The 22,630-nt window shown below is 42.5% G+C and overlaps 1 protein-coding gene across 1 annotated transcript in view; it reads left to right on the top strand.

Moving 5' to 3' along the window:
- RMDN3 (regulator of microtubule dynamics 3) overlaps positions 1-22,630 on the top strand; it is a 59,693-nt gene that overhangs the window by 21,296 nt on the left and 15,767 nt on the right. The window contains exons 6-9 of the mRNA XM_066631259.1: positions 900-1,002; positions 2,049-2,109; positions 17,398-17,473; positions 19,183-19,260. Coding sequence (XP_066487356.1) covers positions 900-1,002; positions 2,049-2,109; positions 17,398-17,473; positions 19,183-19,260 — 318 coding nt within the window. The remainder of the gene's footprint in view (positions 1-899; positions 1,003-2,048; positions 2,110-17,397; positions 17,474-19,182; positions 19,261-22,630) is intronic.

Here is a 22,630-nt window from a genome sequence, read left to right as displayed (position 1 = left end):
ACCCACCTTCATCTAGCCTCTTCTTGCAATTGCCACTGCATTATCTAGCCCCTTCTAACTGTGTCTCACCTTATCCTGTACTTGGGGTCAGCTTATCTATGGATGTTTGAAAACCCATCCTATTTGTCTTATATGCCCATTGACTTATAATCCCCCAAATACAGTGCTTCACACCTTTTTGCACCTTTTTTGCTTGATATAGCATTGGTAAATATATCTTAACAGGCCTTTATGAATCAGCATAACTCAGGAGTCTCAAGTCCTGTTCCCACCAGGGGCACTCTGTTCATTTCTCTCCTGTGCATATTGTGTATGGTGCTGATGCATCACATCTGGTAGAGGTTGCTGTTGCTGGCATTACTGCTACAGTGTGGGCTACTCAAGCATGACATCTGGGTGTACTTGCAAAGCAAGCACAGCTCTGACAGGTGTGCAGTCAGAGCTGTGCAGTTGTGCAAAAGTTCATCTTTCTCTCCTAAATGTTTATTTGCTACTCAGATACTCCTGGGATTGTTTACAAGATTAGCAGCAAGAGAATATTTGAAGCCTTGGAAAGCTGCTACCTGTTTCTTTTACTTGACATAAACTTTTAACTATTTGATCTGATTCTACTAAAGATATAAAAGATTTACTAAGGTATAAAAGGTTTAATACAGTCTGATTCTACAGACAAGTAAATAGATTTAAGAGAACTATGGATTTGACTTGAGAATCTACTCTAGGACACTCCAGCACTGATCATGAGACTGCTTGTCAGTACACACATTGACAATTTTGTTTAATTTAAAATTAAAATTAGTCAGTACCTGCTAAATGGTGTATTTGGAAATCTTTTTTTTGCCTATAACTTTTAATGAATGAAAGGCAAACAGCTGAACTAACCTTTCTTCTATCTGCAGTATGGCAACAAGCAGGACTTTCTTTGGCGCCTGGCCCGAGCATATAGTGACATGTATGAAATCACGGAAGAGGCAGAGGAGAAGAAGTCCTATGCATCTGATGGTAAGGAGACATCTTGAGAACACTGTGGGTGTTCACCAGTTGAATGACAGCCCAATCCTGAGCTACCTGTTACAACGGGACTGCTGCGACGTCAAAAAGGCTGCCACTGCATCCTGTGAGCAACAGGGCAGCAGCCGGTGGCTTCCCAGGGGAAGAGACGTAGCCCCGCAATGGGGCTACTTGATTCTGTGGCAGTCCTTGGGCTGCTGACAAATCAAGAGCCTCCATGTTGAGCCGCGCAGCCCAACACAGAGCTCAAGATCCCACCAGTCCCTCCTCCCTCCCCCTGGAACGCCGCCTCCCTGCCTCCCTCCACGCTCCCACCTATCTCTCTGCCATCTGGCGGTCCTCATAACTGCTGAGCGACGGAGCATTGGTGCTCAGCTGGCACTAAGCCTTGCAAGCATGCCTTACAGCATGTTTGCAACAGCGCATGCCGGCAGTAAGCCAACGCGCACTGTTTAGGATTGGGCCCTGAGTTGTTTTTTTTTTTGTTCAGGAGCTTGTACTTCCCTCCTGTTTATACTAGTAGAATCATTTCTACTGTAATACTAGAACTGTCCACTTTTCTACAGACTATACCCTGTCCATATATTGCTGGAGAAGGTGGGAAGCTAAGAGGTCTAAAGCTATACTTAAACCCATCTGTGTTGCCTTGTTTGCATTGTCTCTTATTATTTAATTCACCTACAGACTTGTCGATTTCCTTTTTTCCCCCTATATGACATCTCTACACATGCTAAAGGCAAGGATGAATGCTGAGGACTTAAATGGAATGTGGCAGGAGCCTTGCAGTTTAGCCTTCTGCGAAGGACTTTGAGCCAAAAAATGTAGGCTGTAGTTGCAGGACTGGCAAGACAGTAGGATGTAGCTCTTTTGCCCCCCCCCCCCGTCCCCCTGTATTGTCATCCCAGTATTAGGTGGCTTTTTTCTAAATAATATATTTAGTGAATGTGTGAAATTCTTTCATACACTTCTAAAAACTCCATTTGGCAAGCATTTGTTCAAAATGTGATGTGTAATTAAGTTATTAATTCATTTTGTAGGGAAAGAGGAGGCAGAAAGAGCTCTGCAGATGGGAGATCAAAGTGCTGAGTGTCACCAGTGGTATGTATTTGGTTTGTAAAGGAGAGGCTTACTTCTCATTTTTAGAGACAGGATGTCTTCGCAACAGCCCACATAAAAATGTAACAATTCTCTAGTGTACAAGTTTGAGTTATCATCCTACAGAAACTTCTTTAGTTGGCAGAAGAGCTTATGAGTTCAGGAACAGTTCTGGTTGCAATTAATCAAGAGGGCTTTTTTCCCCCTTTAGCTCTTGTCAACTAATTACAAACTGGCTCAGAGCAACTGAGAATTTTTTTTAAGCAACTAGAATATGTTTCTCTTGAGAGTGTGATTTATATAGTCTCTTACCAGCCCTTATCTAGTAATTCACTGCTGCTCTCTAGAGCAGGGGTGTCCAAAGTTTTTGGCAGGAGGGCTACATCATCTCTCTGACACTGTGTTGGGGGCTGGGGGGGAAAAAGAATTAATTTACATTTAAAATTTACATAAGTTTACATAAATGAATTTATTAAAGATGATCTTATATGAATTAATGAAGGTCTTGCAATAGCTCAAGGCCTATAAAAGGCCTTGCACAAAGCAAGGCTGGCCTTTCCTTTGCTGCTGCTACTGCATCACAGACGTGAAACAGCAAGCAGTGGAGGGAGCCCTCATCCCACAGCTCACGTGAGAGGTCAAACAGTCGCCCTCACACTGAAAGCAGTTGTGTCAGGCCAGTGTGGGCTCCAGCAAATCTCCGGATGGCCAGAGGCTCATTGAGAGGCATTGAGGGCTGCAAGTGGCCCCAGGGCTGGGGTTTGGGCACCCCGCTCTAGAGTTTAGACTTTGACTTTAAAATTTTTATATCTTCAAGATGGCAACTATGATGCAAGAGAAACTGGTAAAAAAGAACTAGGTTGTTTTTCCTTTGCTTACTCCCAAACTTCGGTATTCCAGCAACTTGCAATTCAGTACAATCTAGCTGTGACTTTTAAATCTTAGATTGACATGACATAGCATAAAGTTATATAGCAGATATCAACTAGAGATAATCATAGATCACTGATACAGATAAAGCAGCAGTTTAACTGAACCCCATAAGTATCTGGAAATGTCCCCCTTTGTAGCAACCGGCAGACAGAATGCTGATAATGTTCCCCTTTGTTCATATCATATCAATAGTTCGTAGTTTTAACAGAGTAGAATATTTTACTTCATTAGTTCAATATTTATGTTAGAACTGTATTTGTATTTGGGTTCACAGGATAATTCTTAAATGGGAATGTTTTTCAGTGAGTTTAAACTTCTAAATTTTAAGAAATTGGAAGATTTTGAATCTTTAGGTCAGCTATGCTGAGTAAACATTTCTAGTAGCACAACCCTTTAATGTTCCCATACATCTAGTACTGTAGTGTTTCTGTTTTCCCTGTTGAAATATACAAATGGTCCATTTTTATATTATGCTGTCTTAGCACAAATACTTTTGTCATTTATGAATGGTGCTGTTGTAAAACCTTCACGAAGAGGCAAACTGCATTGATTGCTTTGTTTTTTAAGGGAGTGGGGATGGAGAAAGGACAACCGTATCTGGCTAAACCATTTTGGTAGTTAGTTAAGACCTGAGTTCAACAACTTGTCACTGTGATACATGGTTGTTGGGCATGATGGCTATATAGAATAGTCAGGTATAAAACTGAATTTTATTTGCTGGGAGGCAGTAGTGGCAGAGGGCTACTGCTTTCATGCCCTGCTTTCCTAAGGCATCTGTTTGGCCCCTGGTGAAAACAAGATATTAGACTAGATCAGGGCTGCTTGAACTTCGGCTCAGGGCCGGATCCGGGATTCAGGTGGACCTTACTGTTTTGAATGGGCACTGCGTAAAGTACTCCACGTTCAGGGGACAGAGATGTTCTGGGCAATTGCGTCTGCCTGGACGTCCTGTTGCATGGCCTTCTGGGATGCCAGGCAGTAGACGTGACTGCCCAGAGTGTCCCTGCCCGCTGAATGTGGAGGACAATGTGTGGTGCCCAGGCAGAATGGTAAGATGCGATCTGAGCAGGGACCACTAGGGACTTGGTGGGCCGCTGTGAGATACAGGAAGCTGGACTAGATGGGGCTATGGCCTGATCCAGTGGGGCTGTTCTTATGTTCTTATGTTGACCACATTTTTGTAACGTAGTTGTCACAACTTTGAACACCAATGGGCTAGATCGACCTTTGGTCTGCTTTAGCAGATCTCTTCTTACGAAAACTAGCTCAGATGTGAATGAAGTTGCATATGTTTTCTTTGTCATTTTCTTTTGGCCCTTCTTTAATATAGTTAGCATGTCCTTGCTAGACAGCTGTACAAGGCTGAAGAATAGAGCTGGATAATATTGACATGTTGTTCTCATTTTCCCTCTATTTCCCAATATTTTCTTGGCTCTACAACCAAGAAAAGTGGGAGTTCTATCCTCAAGTAGGATAATTAGCTGGAGCTTGGGCAAAAGTGGATCAGTATTTCAGCTGTCACCAAATATTGAACGATTCTTCCCTTATATGTTGAAAATAAAATATACTTCTGCTACAATGTATTTCTTTTTAACTAGAAACCAGCTAGACTTGATTTTTTTAAAAAAATTTCTACATATTATAACAACTTAAATGCAAACAATTCCTCTGCAAGCAATTCTTCTCAGTCTTGTTTTTGAATTTATTGTGGTTTTGGATGCTTGGCACAGATTCAAAAATCCAGTTGCCTGCTTACCAATAGTGACTCGGGGCCCAATCCGATCCAGTTTTCCAATGCCAGTGCTGCAGTGCCAATGGGGCATGCACTGCTTCCTGTGGTGGGGAGGCAGTTCCAGAGGCCTCCTCAAGGTAATGGAATGTTTGTTCTGTTATCTCGGGGCTGCATTTTCGTTGCACCAGTGCTGGAAAGTTGGATAGGATTGGGCGCTCAGGTGAGCCAAGATTTTTGCAAAAATCCCAACTTTAAAAGCTGTATTGCTAACTGTTAACTATTGCAGTTGTGTACAGTGATGAAGAGAAGGGAACTCTTGTGGTTAGAGAGTTTGACTCAATTTCTAGACTGAGTTGGCATCCTTCAGTATTGGAAGACTACAGTGTCACGCTCTGAATGGTGGTTCTGGAACAGAGTGTCCTCTCCAGTGCGCGAAGCCTGGGTAAAGTAGGTATGGAGGATAGGCTGTTACCCATGCAGCAAATCCCCCCTATCCACGTCGCTGAAATGGTCCAATGGAAAGGCAGAGGCCAATACGGTTGGTTCCAGCGGCGTCGCAGGAGTTGCCAGAACGTGACTGTGTTTAGCCATGAACTGCCTCAGGGACTCCGGCTCCGGATTTTGCCTCGTGGTTGACTTTGCAAATTCAACCATTGGGAACATTCCTCAGATGATGAATTGGAAGTGGTTGCCTGTAGAAGCAAAAGTATGAAGAAGACTGTAAAGGGATCTGAGGCTGGGAGCACGATTAGTTTCTGAAAGTTCAGAAGAGTTTTTTTTTCTTGAAAGACAAATTTAAAAGTACTTCACAAATGAAAATCTGCAATAGAAAAGTGATAAATACTCTTCAGTGATACTGCAGTTCTCAACCCCTTCTGGCCACTTTTAATTATGTGCAGTAGAAAGAACTACTATAGTCTTCCTATCCATGCATGAGCATTCATTGGAAGTATTCTTTTTGGGGCTTTCTGCTGAGTAGAGTTATTGAGCCTGGCTGCAGAACAATGGAATTAATTCTTTATTGATTTTTTTCTTCTATCAACTGGTCCCTCATTGTCCTGTGGGTGCCTTTTTGTGTGTGAGAGAGAAACCGATGACAGCACTGGAATCTGAAATCAACCTTCTCTTATATTATGAGGTTAATTGGTGACACAATTTGGCTGTACTTGTCGTAAGAGGTGACTAAACAGCCACCAGGTAGATGGGACTCGTTAGCCTGGGAAGGCAGCTCATCTGAGAGAAGGAAAACTCTGATCCCAAACTTCCACTGTCTTGTGGCTACATCCAATTGTGGAAAAGTCTTCAGGAGTCAACCTCGAGGCCAAATCCGGAGCCGGAGTCCCTGAGGCAGTTCATGGCTGAACACAGTCACGTTCTGGCAACTCCTGCGACGCCACTGGAACGAACCGTATTGGCCTCTGCCTTTCCATTGGAACATTTCAGCAACATGGAGAGGGGGGATTTGCTGCATGGGAAACAGTCTATCCTCCATATCTACTTTACCCAGGCTTTGCGCACTGGAGAGGACACTGTTCCAGAACCACCATTCAAAGCACGATACCATAGTCTTCTGAGACTGAAGGATGCCAACAGGGTGACACAATTTCTATCCATCTGTGAAAGGGACTCCTTTTTCTACTAGAAGGAGGAGAAAATTAAACTTTCCTACCAAGCAGCTATAAAAGACTGGGTTTCATATTGGCACCAGGCATTGCGCTTGGTAAAAGAACAATGTGAGATGTGTATCTTCAACAAAATAAGGTCGGTTGCTTATATAAGCTCTGTTCAGGTGTCCCCTCTCTTGTGGACCGTACACATATGAGGGAGTTTCTGGGAATGAGCATGGTAGCCCCTCCCAACTGATGATGCACTGATTAGTCTTCCTCACATTTAGGCTTTGGCATCTCTCAGGCCTTAAATTGTTGTTAGCCAGGATGTGGCAGAGGGGCCTTGATGTTCAGGCCGGTGTAATGTAAACAAATGTAACTGCAGCACTGTTGATGTAATTAAATGCACCTGTGTAAGGTGGGAGCCATGTGACTCAGGGAGATGTGATGTGAGTCATGTAGCCCATGGTGGAGTGGTGCAATGCACCACTCGGCAGCCAGTCAGAGTTGGTCACAAGACTATGAGGTCTCCCTACTCTGATTGGCTTGCCCCAGTATATAAGGCGGCAAGAACAGACTCCAAATGTGGGTTGCTGTGGAGGATGTTCCAGGTGAAGTGCTGCTGGTTTGTTTTCTGGCTCGGACTGCTTATCGTGACTGTGCCTTGCTGTATCCCTGACTGCTGGACCATTTGACTGACTACTCCTCTGCCTGTTCCTTATCAATACATGCTTCTTCTTTTCTTTTTTTTGGAATACTTTATTTATTTATTACAGATACAGGTAAGGAAGATTGGATAAACTTAGGGCTGGGACTACACAGGTTACACATGAGGGTATTGGCCATCGATTACAACATACATTGGTCCAAACTAAATTATTCATTAATACAAAAATTATCCTATTTATTAATCTACCAATTAATAGTTTAACTAAACAATCAATACTTTCTGTAAAATTATCTATCCAATCATAAGAGGACTTCAAACTTTTACTTATACAGTCTTCTTGCCACTAAGCTAATATTTAAAATAAGGTTTTTCTTATCTGATTCTTAGTTTCTAATATCGCATTTAAGAGGAATGTCTCCAATTGAAATGGTAATACAGACTTCAGTATCTCTTATAACATGTTATATATCACTTTCCAAAATTTCTTTACCTTTTCGCCATTCCACCATTCCACCACACATAATAAAAAATTCCCTCAATTCTTTACTGATCCAACATGTTTGATGATCCAGGGTACACTTTTACTATTTCCTCTAGAATAAAATACCATCTGTAGATTATCTTATATAACTTCTCTTTTAAAAAATAACCCTTATTTATCTTAATATCACTTAATTTTCGCAATATTTATATTTCAAATTTTCATTTACATCTATTTTAATTTAATATGGTTAAAAAAATTTCTACTTGTTGTTCAGCCATTTTAACTTTCTGTCTTAGTGCTTGCTTTGTTCTCTGTCTTATCAGTGTTCCTTCTTACTCCTCCCACTGCTTCTTCCACTTCTTCTTTTTCTTCTTAAATCTCTCAAATTTCTTGGCCCCTCTCTGTTTTTCTTTCTTCTTCATTCTGTTGTTTTTGGATTTAATCCATAAATTCTTCCTCTTCTTGAGACAGCTTACTCCCTGAACGTTTCCTCTTTTTTCTTCCTTAAGATTCTTAATTGTTATAGTGACAATTGCTTCTTCCATCTCCTGTCTCATTTCAAAATACTCCACTTCTTTAATTTCACCCGACGTTTGATCCATTTTTTTTCCTTGTCTATTGTTTGTAATCTGTTCCTGCGTGCTAACGAGGGAGGAGCTTGTTTGCTTCATTTGTTCAGATAATTTTCTGAGCTGTTGTTCCATTTCTCTTCTAAAATCCATCAAGAAATCCATTAATAAGGTCTGGCTTCTACTAACATCCTTTACATTTTTAAATGCCATTTTTATCAAAATCAAATCCAGCCACTTCTTGTAGGGCTACTTTCCAATTTTTGTATAAAAAAGTATAAGTCAATATTCCACGTCCAGTCAATATCGATGTCAAATCAGTCAAACCATTAAAGAGTCATCCAAATCTTTATCTTGCATCCCTTCTTCCAAAAAATCAATACATGCTTCTATACTCAGCAAGCCTGTGTCTGGGACTGGTTGCTTCCTGCGCTGCCCCACTACACTACCGCTCTACTCTGCTACTGAGAAGGCAAGGGCCATCCTCCTCTGCCAGCCCTACATTTAGCATTTGTCTGCATAGACCAGGGGTTCCCAAACCCCGGCCCTGGGGCCACTTGCGGCCCTCAAGGACTCTCAATGCGGCCCTCAGGGAGCCCCCAGTCTCCAAAGAGCCTTTGGCCCTCTGGAGACTTGCTGGAGCCCGCACTGGCCCGATGCAACTGCTTTCAGCGTGAGGGCGACTGTTTGACCTCTCGCGTGAGCTGTGGGATGAGGGCTCCCTCCACTGCTTGCTGTTTCATGTCTGTGATGCAGTAGCAGCAGCAAAGGAAAGGCCAGTCTTGCTTTGTGCAAGGCCTTTTATAGGCCTTGAGCTATTGCAAGACTTCATTCATTCATATAAGTTCATCTTTAATATATTCATTTATGTAAACTTATGTAAATTTATTCAAATTCAAAATGTAAATTAATTATTTTTTTCCCTGGCCTCCAACACAGTGTCAGAGAGATGATGTGGCCCTCCTGCCAAAAACTTTGGACACCCCTGGCATAGACAAGGAGAAAGTTTCTTCTTGTGAATAGAACCCTGGAAAGCAGAGATAAACACTGAATGCAAGAAAAGCAGAAGCAGGACTAACTGGTATGTCAGGATAGGGCTACCACATGTAGTCCTGAGAAACCTCACTGAGAGAGAATGCACAATGGGAGGGACTGTCTGCATTGGGCCTCACATATAGGGTACATCTAACACCATTACTTCCAAATCTGTTTCTTATAGCACAGTCTTATGCTTGTCTACTTGAAAGTAAGTCCTGTTGCGTTCAGTGGTGCTTACTCCCAGGAAAGCGTGTGTAGGATTGCAGCCTATGCAGCTGTGTGTTCTCTACAGGAACTGTCTGATCTCTGCAGCAGTGATATGTGGATTCCTAAAGATCTAATGAAAGCAAACAGTTGAATTCCCTTTCCACTCCAGTGTATCTGTATCCCCTGCCTCCTTAAGAACTTGCTTTCTGAATTAAGAATCAAGAGGGGGGGAGTTGGGTGTTTGCCTTGGCTTCACCATTTGCTATTTTAAAAAATGTTGGAAGAATAACAAGAGCAGTAGGGGATTTCAAAGCTTCCTCTGGGAAGGAGGCTATGCAGGTGCAACGTTATCATCTCCTTACATAGTTAGATTAGTTCTGAAAATATTTAGTGATGACTTATGAAGTTGAAGTATGTTATTTGTCTTCTGGGACTGAACATACAGAGTCAATAACAAGAAATGAAGATGGCGCTGAATGGGGTTGCACTCCCTCTGAAGAAGCAGGTCCGCAGCTTGGGGGTCCACCTGGACTCGCAGCTGCTCCTGGATTCCCAGGTGGCGGCTGTGGCAAGGGGGGCCTTCGCTCAGCTTCGGCTGGTGCGCCAGCTGCGGCCGTACTTGGATCGTGCAGACCTGGCCACGGTGATCCATGCCTCGGTGACATCGAGATTAGATTACTGTAACGCACTCTATGTGGGGCTGCCCTTGAAGACGGTTCGGAAACTGCAACTAGTGCGGCAGCCCGTGTGGTTACTGGAGGTAGGCGGTTCGACCCTGTCAGTCCGCTTCTCCAGCGGCTGCATTGGCTGCCCATTCGTTTCCGGGCCCAATTCAAGGTGCTGGTATTGACCTTTAAAGCCCTATACTGCTCTGGACCAGGGTATCTTAGAGATCGCCTGCTCCCGTACAATCCGGCTCGCCCTCTCAGGTCATCAGAGAAGGCCTTTTTACAAGTGCCGCCGCCTAGGGAGGTACGTGGGGCGGCTGCAAGAAATAGGGCCTTCTCAGTAGTGGCACCAACGCTATGGAACTCCCTTCCCCTTGACTTAAGAATGGCTCCCTCTCTTGAGACCTTTCGGCAAGGCCTGAAGACCCTTCTGTTTAAACAGGCCTTCTGAGTTCTTGGCCTTTTAACATCTTTTTAACATCTTTTAATATTTTTTTACAGGCCTGATTCTTTTATGACTTGCTGCTGCTCTATGCTCTTTTTACCTATTTTTACTCTGACTGCTGTTTTTAGTATGTGTTAATATGTTTTTATTTGTTTTTTAAATTGTTTTTAATATGTTGTAAGCCGCCTTGAGTCCCTTCGGGGAGAAAGGCGGGGTAGAAATAAAGTTATTATTATTATTATTATGGTCACCAGACCAAAGTGGAATTCTGGCACTTGGAGTGTCTTGCTGTAAAAAAAGGACACACTTTAATGTTCAGAAACTACAGCACTGTGGAAACTTCCAGAAACAAATCATTTTAAAATTTTACCTTGTATTCTAATAAACTGAATACATAGCCAAACATGTTAACATAATATTTCACAACTTCTTGTTATCTTTGTCTTATGCCTCTCCCTCTTTTTTGCTGATTGCTAAGGTGATCAACAGGATGTGCAAATACAACACAAACTGTATCCAATAACACTATGGTGGCTGAGTATATCTAATTTTACTTCCACTCAAGATAGTGAGAAAACTCTCCTCCTGCGTGAACTTCCTGTTTTGGGAATGAGATCAAATCCTATACAAAGACCTCAAAATATTGAAGCTGACAGCATGAAGAATCCAACCTCAGTTATCTTTGAGGGGGAGCTAAAGGACATCTTCAGTCCATGCAAGAAAATCCTCAACTCCCAATACTTATTCAGCCAAGTCGAAATGCTTCTGTGTCTACACAAGATCGAACAATTGTCAACCAAGGGTGCCTATGTCCAGGATATCATACCTTAAAGTTCACAAGTTCAGCAACTCTTCTCTGAGAATTCACTTTACTCCCGTCTCTGCATTCCATCCAGCAATAGACAACTCCTCTGTTTTTCTCAGGTTTTTCAAGGGTCTGGCTGACCTGCATCTATTTATTGAACTTCCAATTGCATTGTGAAGTTTAGCCCTGGTCTTGTCCCAGCATAAGAACAAAGCTTTCTTTGACTATGGAGGACTTGTGCCTGCCCACCTCAAGGCACTTCTCTGTGAGGGAGCAGAAAAATAACATGAGCCTGACCCCCCACTCCCAAACTTGCTGTCCATAGAGGTGAAGGGCACTATTGCCTTTTTCAATTTTAAGCCAGTTTTTACTAGGAGAATTGATTGCCTGTAACTGTAAATGGTTCACAAACCAGCAAAGCTAAATGTATTACTTCTGGTACTTGTCATTGGTTCCTCTTAACTTTCTCCAAATGGGAATCTTTTGCTCTTCCTCAGTGCTACTTTTCTATAATGCAAGCCCTGCTGCTCAATCACTTCTAAAGTAGTTTTTAAAATAAGAACTTTCAAAATTCACAGAATAGTAGGAGCTACAGGAAAACTCTAATGTAGATGTCAAAATAGCTGATGAAACTTACCACATTGGCTAAATTATTTCTTTTGTGGTGTGCTAACTATCTTGAAAAAGTGTTTTGAGAATTGAAGAAGTTGGAAAATAAAAACGTAATAGAAGTAGCACTGTCATGAAAAAGGGTTGGGAAGGAAAAAATGGCTAAACATATCACGAGCTCTGGTTTTTCAGTCCAGATAGTAATCAGTTCCAGTAAATCTTTACCGTGGTCTGTGGAAAAACTGATCTTCATGAAACTGAATGTGTGTAGTGGTTCACAAAGTCCTACTTGGACTTTGGGAGCCCTTAAGTATTTTCAGGGGAGAGGAGAACAGCAACATGATCCTGCTCTCATGATGAGCAGAAACAACAATTCTGCTGCTGCTGGGGAGGGAAGGCTTGTTTGTACTTACCTTGGGGGGGGGGGTTGCTAAGGCTCTCCGGGGGTCTGGGAGCCTGCAACCCCCTTTGCATCCCTCCCAGCAGCATTGGTTTCATCATGAAACCAAAAGTGATTTTTTTTCCTTTTGACAGAAAATTGAGGCTGCCAGGAGGGCTGCAGAGGGGATCGCAGGCTCCCTGGACTCTCCAGAGAGCCATAGCGACCCCCAGGTAAGTGGAAAAACCCATTCCTGCCCTGCAGCAGTGCTATCCTAGTTATTTTGTTGCTGCCTATTTCTTGACTGTTTCCCCTGGTGGATTGCAGCCCACCAGTTTGGGAAACACTGGGATAGGGTATTAATCTTTATTGATCTTGATTATATGAAATTCTTCTAAATGTTTTTCTTTGTGTAGAGTTTTTTAAAATGGAAACCCTTAGGCAAAATTATGAAGGACAAAATAATGACTGCTAACTTTCAAGATGGAATGAAATTTAAAACCTGAATTGGTCTTGAAAATGAGAGTTGGCTGTGTATGGTTCCTCTGCTCTTCTCATCTTCACCCTTCCTCCACACAAGTATTCTCAACTTTTACTTCCCACAGGCACCCAAATAAGTCCCTAATTGTTAGGGTGGTCTAAAATCAGTGGTTCCCAAACTGTGAGCTTTGGATCCCTGGGGAGCCATGGAATCCTTGCAAAAAACCTGTTGCCCTATGCAATGTATAAAATTGTAGCCCTAATGGGGCACTGCGACCAATGGCCCAGTAGGTCAAGGGAGCTGCCAGTTGAAAGAGTTTGAGAACCACTGGTCTAAAAGAATAGCAACTTCACAATGACTGGCTAGTTTCTAAATCCTCTGGGACACAGAAGCTGTGTAAAAGCTTACTAGTGCCCATGTGATTGCATGTTTGAAACCACTGACTCTTCCTTTGACCACACAGTTTTAAGTCCACTGTGATGGTTTAGTGGTTAGCATGTCCAACTGGAACTGAAGAGACCAGGTTCATTTCTCCACTCAGTTGTGAAGCTTGCTTGGGCCAACTGCATGCACTCAACCTCCCTACCTCAGGTACCCTACCCAACCTACCTGTTGGGTATGTTTCTCATTTTCAGTAGAGGCATGGGCGTTCAAGAACCATATATGCCATCCACAACTGGATAAAAATTAATTTGTAAAAAAGCAATAATTTCCCATGGATAAATTGGGCAGTCATCTTGGTATAAGCAAAGTTTTAAGTAGCCCCTGGTAGTCTAAACTCTTATATAGTAAATTCAGCATTTCCTTGGAAATTGTGCTTAGCTTTTTGCTGGAAGTTACTAAGAACAAGGCATATAAATGCGCTGCAGGGTCTGAAGTAGACCTGTATGTATCCCCTTACAGTCCTTGGTGGCTGACTCTGTTTTCTCAGCTGGCCAAGGTCATGAGAATCTGTTCAGCTTTGAGATATGTGGCATAGCTCCATGATATGAGCCATTAGTGCTGACAGTCTTTGAATTGTCGGATAGCAGCAGGGGTGATAGAAGACAAACAGAATTCTGAAAATGGCCCCCATTTATTTTCCAAGGAAAGACCTCCATCAGACCCTGTAGGACAATTGTGCCATATCCAGTTTCTTAGCCTGATTCATTTTCTTGTGTCTGATATTTCTTGCTGTTGCTCAAGAGTGAGTCTCTGCGCTGCTTGACATTTCCTGACTGCCTTGCTTGACCCACTATACAGTAGTAAATAGGAGAGAGAGGGGAAAGAAAAAGGAAAGTTATTTGCTGATCCTTCGTAAATTTGCTTGAAAATAAACCTGTGTTCAGTGGCATTTACAAATAAGAGAATCTAGGATTGCAGCCCAATTGTTCTTGGAGCTAACAGCAGATTCCCCATAATTACTACAGCTGCCAAGCTCTTGTTAAACTTAAGCTATTCAAATTCTGCCTGCTACCACTGCACTAGAAAGTGCTGTTTGCTGAGTATGGTGAAGTTTACAAGCAGTTATTCCCTCTATTATTGGGAATAGCGTTTCCTAGTGCCTGGCTTCCTGACTGTGGATGTAATTAACTGTGTTTATTTGAAGGTTTATGCGTTTGCATAAGGTTTATATGGCTTTCTCTTGTTTAAACAACTTGTGAAATGGCATTTTAAAGATCATACTAACCGTTATACAGCTCTAATAACCTTCATTATATCAGCCTAATGTTTTATAGCATTCCTGAGTATGATGAATTAGAATCTGATGTTAACCCTCAAATGTTCAGACCTTGCTCTCAGACCTGTAATTATCAACGCCTCTTTTGGGGAGCTTCTCATCACTTACTTAGCATAAATACTTCCCATTATTGCAGCTTCCAAAAAAGCAAGCTAGTGCTTGTCTTATTGAAGCATGTAACACACCCCAGTATTCCTTTGCCTTTACAGCCTCAGAAGTTGGCATCCATTCCTTCCTAAATGAAGTCTCTAGCCATTGACCATATTAAGCTTACAGACAAAAGCTGTATCTTACTATTCATAGTAAGGACTAATAGAACTCAGTCGTTCAGCCTCAGAGTGTAGATGACTGTGCTTCAAAGAATTTGCTGAACAACCAGATATATTGATGCTTAGAATAGTGAATTGATAGGATTTCTAGCCCACTGTATTTTGAACTCTCAGGATAGATATCACTACATTGTACTCCAGCAACAAAATAATCTCTAAAAATATTGCTGTCAAACCCACTGAAATAGAACAAATCCCAAATATGTACTAACTCTCTGCTCCTATATTTGGGCTTTGTGAAATCTAGTCATGCTGCATAGAAATACAAATTGTATTTGGTATAGAATACAGCATATAGAGAATCTGCATGGGTTTCTTTGTTCATTTTTTATAATAGGGTACTTTCGATTCTCTGGCTGTGCTGACAATGTATAGACAATACCAAGTTCAATTCTGTACTTCAAATACTGTTCAGTTATATGCTGTTCAGTTTCATTTATACTGTATGAATCTTGAACGACTTGCATATGGTTCCCACGTAGTCTTTCATCTAGATATGCTACAGGACAAGAACCGCTGAGTTTCAGCAGTAGAAGTGCATTCTGTTTCTCCAGCCCATTCTTTGGACCTTGTAAGGAAATCTACCCTGCAAGGTCTCATCAGACGTCCAAACACTCGCAGCCCAATCCTATCCTGTGCAGTGGTGCTGATGCGGCTTCTTCTGTATTCTGTGCAGGATTTTTGGGTGCTGGAGTTCTCCTCGGTCTAAGGTGACATTTGTCCCCTTACCCTGGGGTAAGTTCCAGCAGGTGCTATGTGACAACTTGGACCTGCCCCAGCTCAATTGCTGGCACAAGTCCATGTTGTTCCATGAAGGTTGAACAGACCAGGAAAAGGATTGGGATTTGGCGACCACCACCAATCCTGTCCCCCTCCTGGGCCTGATCCATTCCTGTCACCGCCCCATTCCACACACCTTCTCCCTGCCCTGTTCAACCCCTGTGCCAGCTCACCTCTGGTAAGTGTCTGGCATCTGTCCCCTGTGCAGAGCTGGCTCCTTGTCACTTGCAGCGGCCAGCCTGTGCACTGGTCTGCTCGCATTTGTGATGGCCATAAAAGAGGTTATGCCGGCAGAACACATTATGTCTGTGTAATCCTTCAATTGGATTGGGCCATTAGGCAGTGAATAATTCTGCCATTTTACTGAGCAATTTTATGCTGTCTAGTTAGATACAAGTCCCACTGTCTTCAACAAAGCTTACTCCCAGGAATGGGTTTATAGGATTGCAGCCCCAGTATACTTTTCCTTTTATAATCTCTTTGGCACTTACTAAGGTAGTCTAGCAGGTCCCTGCTCCATGTTCCTTCAATTTGGCATTTGGATTGAGGAATAGGCATTTATAGCCATAGCACCAAAGTTATGGAACAAGTTATTTGATAAAACCAGGCACTTAGCACTTCTCCTAACTTTTAGAAAGAAATACAAGATCTACCTATCAAAGGCTTTGGGGACATACTGGGTGTCTAAGAGTCCAATCCTGTGGTCCGCGCTGCGCCTCTGTGGCGCAGACCACAGTTGCAAACATGCCATAAGGCATGTTTGCGGGACTTGCTGCCTGTCTCCCACCGGAGCTGGCTCAGCTCTGGCCAGTGCTGAGCCAGCGCGCAGCAGGCAACCATGTTCTACAGCTCAGCGGTCTCTGTGACCACCGGGCTGCGGAATGGGAAATGGGGGCGTGGTCAGGGGTGTGGGGGAGGCGTTCCGGGGAGGGGGGAGGCATGGTCAAGGGCGTGGGGGGTCGTTCCCGGAGGCAGGGGAGAGGCTGGTCCGCGGAGCCGAGCTCTGCAGGATCCAGGGTGCTCGGGCAGGGCTGCTCACCCTACACGAGTGCCTTCACTTTAGCGGCAACCAGTCACCGCTAAAGTGAGTAGTCCCATTGCGGAACTGCTTTCCTTACTCGGGGGAAGGGGACAAATGTCCCTTTCTCCCAAGGAGCCTCCCGCAGTAGCGTGGGAGGCTCTGGATCCGGCGGTAGCCCTTTGTGGAGCCGCCCAGTCCCGCAGCTCTGGGCAGTTCAGGATTGGGCTGTTAGTCTGCTGTTAAGTTCTGCAGTATAACTTAATTTTATTTGTGCTTAATTTCTCTGTTAACTCTTGTGTTGAGGGGTTGCAAGCTTGCTTGGTAAAAAGTAATCTAGGAATATGTTCAAATGTGATCCTGGCCAGTTTGTATTCAATAGTCAGAACCTGTCCTGTACTTTTCTTCCCTGTCATCCTTGCTGGTGCATAAAATTTTTCCTTTGTCAATGCTGAAACATCTTCAATGACTTGTAGTTTGTTTTGGGGTCTGTTTTTAAGTGCTGGTTTTGACCTAGGAAGCCCTGAGTGACCTGAGTCCAGGATCTCTCAAAATACAAAATGGTGGTCCAACTTTAACTTACAACCTCTGCATTGTTTCTGTACCATTTGATGTTATCGCATATAGAAATTGCTGCAACTCTATATTGTAGTCTTTCCATCCATAAAATGATATGGTGCATCTGTTTCCCTGGAGCAAATAATAAGTTTAGGTTAATATTTTGGAGATCTCTAGAAGGAAAATTACTGAAAAGTCATACTGTATTTGTGAATTATAGCAAGAATGCACAAATGTTTAGGCTCGTTGTTGTTTTCAGGTATGCTGTTCTTTGTGGCCAGTTCTCAGAACATGAAAGTATACAAAAACGCATTCAAGCTGGACATGTTTTTAAGGTGAGTGGGAGTACTTGTATTTATCTTACAAAGAAGAGAGATAGGATGTTGTGTTGACAAGACCTGGGAGCATAGTAGGAAGGACTCCAAAAGTAGGAGAAGACTGAACTGCAAAGACTATTGCCCAACAATTACAGTAATGAAACCAAGCTATCAGTATGCTTTAATGACCGAGATGGGTCTGGCTCATACTCAAAGCCCCAGTTTTGCAGCAGATCTCTCAAACATGTATGTAGACAGCTACTTCACCGTGCTCAGGTCCTGCGTGGGTGCACACATGGAGGACTTCTCCATTCCCTCCCCTTCTCAAATCAGCCTATCGATTTGGGACATTCTGCAGTTGCTGTATTCTCATACACTCTTTGGCAGTATGGGATCCTACAGTGGGAAGCAGTTCCTAATCCCTGTACATGTGATAGAAAAGGGGACATTTAAAAATCTTAAATAGGAAAATATTTTCCTTGCCTAGGAAATGTTTATATGCAACTTCCAGAGTAATCAGAAGGTAACTTGTGCTTCATTTTGCTTTACTGTAGACTCTGATATTAGCAAGTACAGTCCAACTTTGTTATACATGGATTTGATTCAACACGAATGGCCCCTGCATATGAGAAGGAATGTGCTGATCCCTGGAGAAGGGGAAAAAATCCATCCCTTTAAAATCACAGTTCAAAAAACTGCTTTTTACTGTTATAGAGAGACAGTAAATCATGCAAGTGATTACAGGAATAACCTAATTATCCACAGATTTTTCATCCAGTTGAAAAATTCACAGATTTTTCTATCCCAACGCTGATGAGAAGTACCCTTTAAATCAAGGGTCTCCAAACTTTTTGGCCAGAGGGCAGCATCAAATATCTGGCGTGGTGTGGAGGACCAGAAAAAAAATTTAAATATAAAATTTAAATAAATAATTTAGAGATGGAACTTAGATGAGTGAATAAATGAACGGGCTCATTCATTCCACCTCTTTTGCCCTCAGAACACCCTCCAGTCACAATCAGAGCACAGTTCTGGTCATGTTCATTTGAGTGGGCCAGAGGCTTTCAGGGGACAAGAGGTTGACTGCAGGCTGGAAAGTGGATTGCTGCAGGCCACATCTGGCCCCCGGGCTGGGGTTTGGAGGTCCTGCTTTAAATTAAAGGAAAACAGTCATTTAAAAATAGCCTCATTAATGTGAGAGATGTTAGCCGGCTGACAATCCATCAATCATTCTCTCTCCAGGCTTCACTTCTCCCTTTCCTCTGAGCATGTGAAAAAGGCAGTAATTACTATCACCTCCTCCATTCTCCCCCCCCCCCCCCGCACTGTAGCTCCTGGTGAAGGGAGGGATTGCTGTCTCCTAATGAAGCCTAAGCGCCTGGAGAGAGACTGATTGCCTCTGTGTGCATTTCAAAAGGTTAGCAAGGCTGTTTTTAAATCACCGGAACAAAGGGACTTTGTTTTTTAAATTGATTTGCTTTAGTGCATTTTTTGCCATCTCTGAAAGGAACCCTGACAAATAATGAGACTCAACCTGTACTGCATTATTAGCCCTTGGTTTAGTTCTTTGACTGAAATAAGTAGAATTGTTGCATGTAAGACTTGTACCCTATAGTGCTAGATGGATCACAGGCTTACCTCAAAATATAGCCTTCTGAGCATAATTATTTGCTTGTGCTTTGGGGCTTAATGAATAAAGCATTTTACTGTATTTTACATCTCTTTAGCAACATGTAGAAAAAGCAATTGCTTTGAAACCCGATGACCCCAAATCTTATTATCTGCTTGGCCGGTGGTGCTACCAGGTAAATGATTTTCTTCCATTTGTATTTTTGGACCCATACGATATCATACTAAATTATCCATCTAAATAAAGTATGTATTTTAAGGTTGAGTGCTTTCTGTTTTACTGTCTGGATACCTTTATATGATGCTCAGTTATTGATAATCCTTATGGATTATGCTATTGACAAGAACTGTCAGCTTCGTTGGTTGGTTCATTCAGGGACATGCATTTTCATGTTCGTCATGCTGCAGAAGGCAGTGAGCCAATCTTGTTCATGCCAACTGGCACTGGGCTCTCTGCCAGCTCTGGGTATGTCCCTTGTGGCATTTTTGCAACACTCAGTGCCAGCTCTGGTCAGCATAGGGTTAGGCTGCCCATGATCCAAAGAAATCTGCAGTGTTCAAAGCATCACAAATCTAGTGGTTGACAAAACAGGGTTCCCCCTCAATAATAGGGGGGTGCTGATTTAGGGAGTTAATAAAAACATTTTAGTATGTAATGCTGGGGCCCAAATCCAGCACTAATAAGGACAAAAAAACCTGCTTCCCCCCCCCCCCAATAGATTCTTTTTTTCCCCTTAGGGCAAACCATTCAGGATAAGAATTGCTTGTGGCTGATGTTATAGCATGATTGCCCATTTCTGCTGATCATCCCAATTGTTGTGGTTTGTGTTCTGGGTCAAAATATGCTGTCAGATATTGCTCACATTGTGGCTCATTATAACTGATTTGGCCACATGCAGTTATCCAGAATATGTGTGCATAGTTTTTTGTGCTGTAAATGCGTGATGAAAAACCATAATTTGCAAAATAACCCTTTCTTAATCAAAGTAGAATTATATAACATTTGTGTAAAGCCCATGGTTCCCTCTCTTGAAACATAACTGTGCATCAGAAGATGACTAAATTACTTGCTGTACCTCCACTTGCTGAGGAATATATGACTATTTTCCTCAAATTTGTAATGTGGTCGTGATCTATCATTTTTGGCCCAGTTTGTGTCCTGTCCCCCCATCACCAGACTGGGGAAAAAAATGTTGTTTTGCTACAAGCTGGCTTTTCAACTTGTGAGAAATCCAAGATCCTGGGTAGTTCTAAACTCCTGATTTAGTTTGTTAGTAACTGTGGAGGGCAGGGGAAGTGGACACAAAGTGATTATGAAAACAAAGTATTAGTTGCAGGCTAACTTCATGCTTTCACTTTCCCCATATTTTTGCTCCAGTTAAAACAATCATGCTGTATTCTTTTGAACACACATGGATATGATTAAGGATATTTTGGAGCTCTTTAGGGCTCCTGCATGCAGTGTATCAGTATAATACCTTGCATGTGTGTACTGAAAATGGTTGCAGGTATTGGGAGAAGTGTGCCATATGCTTTATATTTCTCAATGTAGTAAACAATGGAAGCCAGTAGTATCCATCTCAGATTGGTAAATCTCTTTAAAAGACAGAAATTTGGGGGTGATCATTTACTACTTCTGTGAAAAAGTTCTGGAAAAATGAAACTGTTACAGTATATGCCCCATACAGTAAGGCAATTTGGTGGCTGGATAAGGAAGGCCTACCAGACTGCTGATGTTTGTGCTAAGTGGTAGCATACCTGTCAGACAATGGGTCAAGGACCAATCAGGGCAAAGTGCTGAGTCATTGCACAGAACAAGGAGAGATGGGAAAAGCTGATGCAATCCCTGCCCAGGATGATGCAATGACATTCCTCAGTGATAAGGTCATGGTGTTTCCCATTGGCTGACAGGAGTATAAATGTCCAGCAAGCGCACTCCACTGTGTGGGTTGTGGGAGTGAGTTGCTGCACGAATTGCTGCTGGACTGGCACCTGATTTGCTGACTCCTTGGACTGTTTGCTGGACTGCCTCTGCTTGCCGATTTCTGGAACTGCCTTCTACTTGTAAATACTGCCTGTAAATAGACTCTGGTGCTGGTACTTCCCTGGGTCTTGCCTCCTTTTTTTTGGTGTTCTTCCCTGTGCTCTGAGCACCACATGCTGCAGCTGCCGGTTTGCGCTTCTGCTATCTCTGTGTTTTGCCCATTATCTCTAACAGAAACCTCTAGCACAGTGTTTATCAAACTGTGGGTTGGGACCCCCTAGGTGGATCTCGAGCCAATTTCAGGTGGATCCCCATTCATTTCAATGTTTTTAATAGGCTTGATGCTACCATGGTATGCGATTGCATTTGGGGAAATGTTATAGATTTGTATTTTTAACAGGCTACTATGTATGTTTTTAACAATGATAGTCAATTGGACTTACTCCTGGGTAAGTGTGGATAGGATTGTAGCCTAGGGTTGTTAAAAATTTTCCTGCTTGATGATGTCACTTCTGACCATGACATCACTTCCGGTGGGTCCTGACAGATTTTAGTTCGAAAAAGTGGGTCCCAGTACTAAAAAGTTTGAGAACCACTGCTCTAGCATATTAGAGGATTGGATTGTGGTTTTCATGCTTATGTTTCACGCGTGCACAGAAACATGTGTGTCAAAAGCACATGGAATGAACTAATTAGGAACACCTCATATTAAAGCCTAGGCTGACAATAAAAATATCAACTGTCAGGAACCAGCAAACTTTGCAGTTCAACAGGGGGAAGATTTTTCTGTAAGCTACAAGTTTACCATCAGTAGCCTGAGTCCATCTGTAGTACATTCTCTCTTGCTGGAGAAAAGAAGCTGGACTTATCACCTACCAGGCATGAGGAGACTCAGCTCTGTGTACCTCTCATTATAAATTCTTGTTTTATTCAGGGTAGAAGTCCTCATTTTATTCCACCCAATGTCAGTGGCTTCCCAAAATCTACTTTCAGTGTGCAAGCATGTTAGATCCAATCAATCAAGTTTCTTATTTTAGAGTACTCTTGCCTAAAGTTACTCTAATTAAAAAGTTAATTTTCACCTACTGGACGTTTAGGACAGAAGCATTTCACCATTCTATTTTTCAACTATCAATAATAGTTTAGAGCAGTGGTTCTCACACATTTAGCACCGGGACCCACTTTTTAGAATGAGAATCTCTCAGGGCCCACCGGAAGTGATGTCATGACAAGAAGTGACATCATCGAGCAGGAACATTTTTAACAATCCTAGGCTGAAATCCCACCCACACTTACCCAGGAGTAAGTACCATTGACTCTCATTGTTAAAAGAATATACACAGTAGCTTGTTAAAAGTACAGGTCTGTAACATTTCCCTAAATGCAGTCACATACTTTGGTAGCATCAAGTCTAATATATTAAAAAATAAAATATTGAAATGAATGGGGACCCACCTAGTGGGTCCCGACCCACAGTTTGAGAAACACTGGTTTAGAGCACATAATTGGCACTTCTGTCGGAGTAGTTAATTCACCAATACAACAAACATGAAAAGAAATAA

The sequence above is a fragment of the Tiliqua scincoides genome, chromosome 1, assembly GCF_035046505.1.
Source record: "Tiliqua scincoides isolate rTilSci1 chromosome 1, rTilSci1.hap2, whole genome shotgun sequence".
Taxonomy (NCBI): Eukaryota; Metazoa; Chordata; class Lepidosauria; order Squamata; family Scincidae; genus Tiliqua; species Tiliqua scincoides.
The sequence above is the reverse complement of the archived record's forward strand: the minus strand, read 5'-3'. Positions and strand labels throughout refer to the sequence as shown.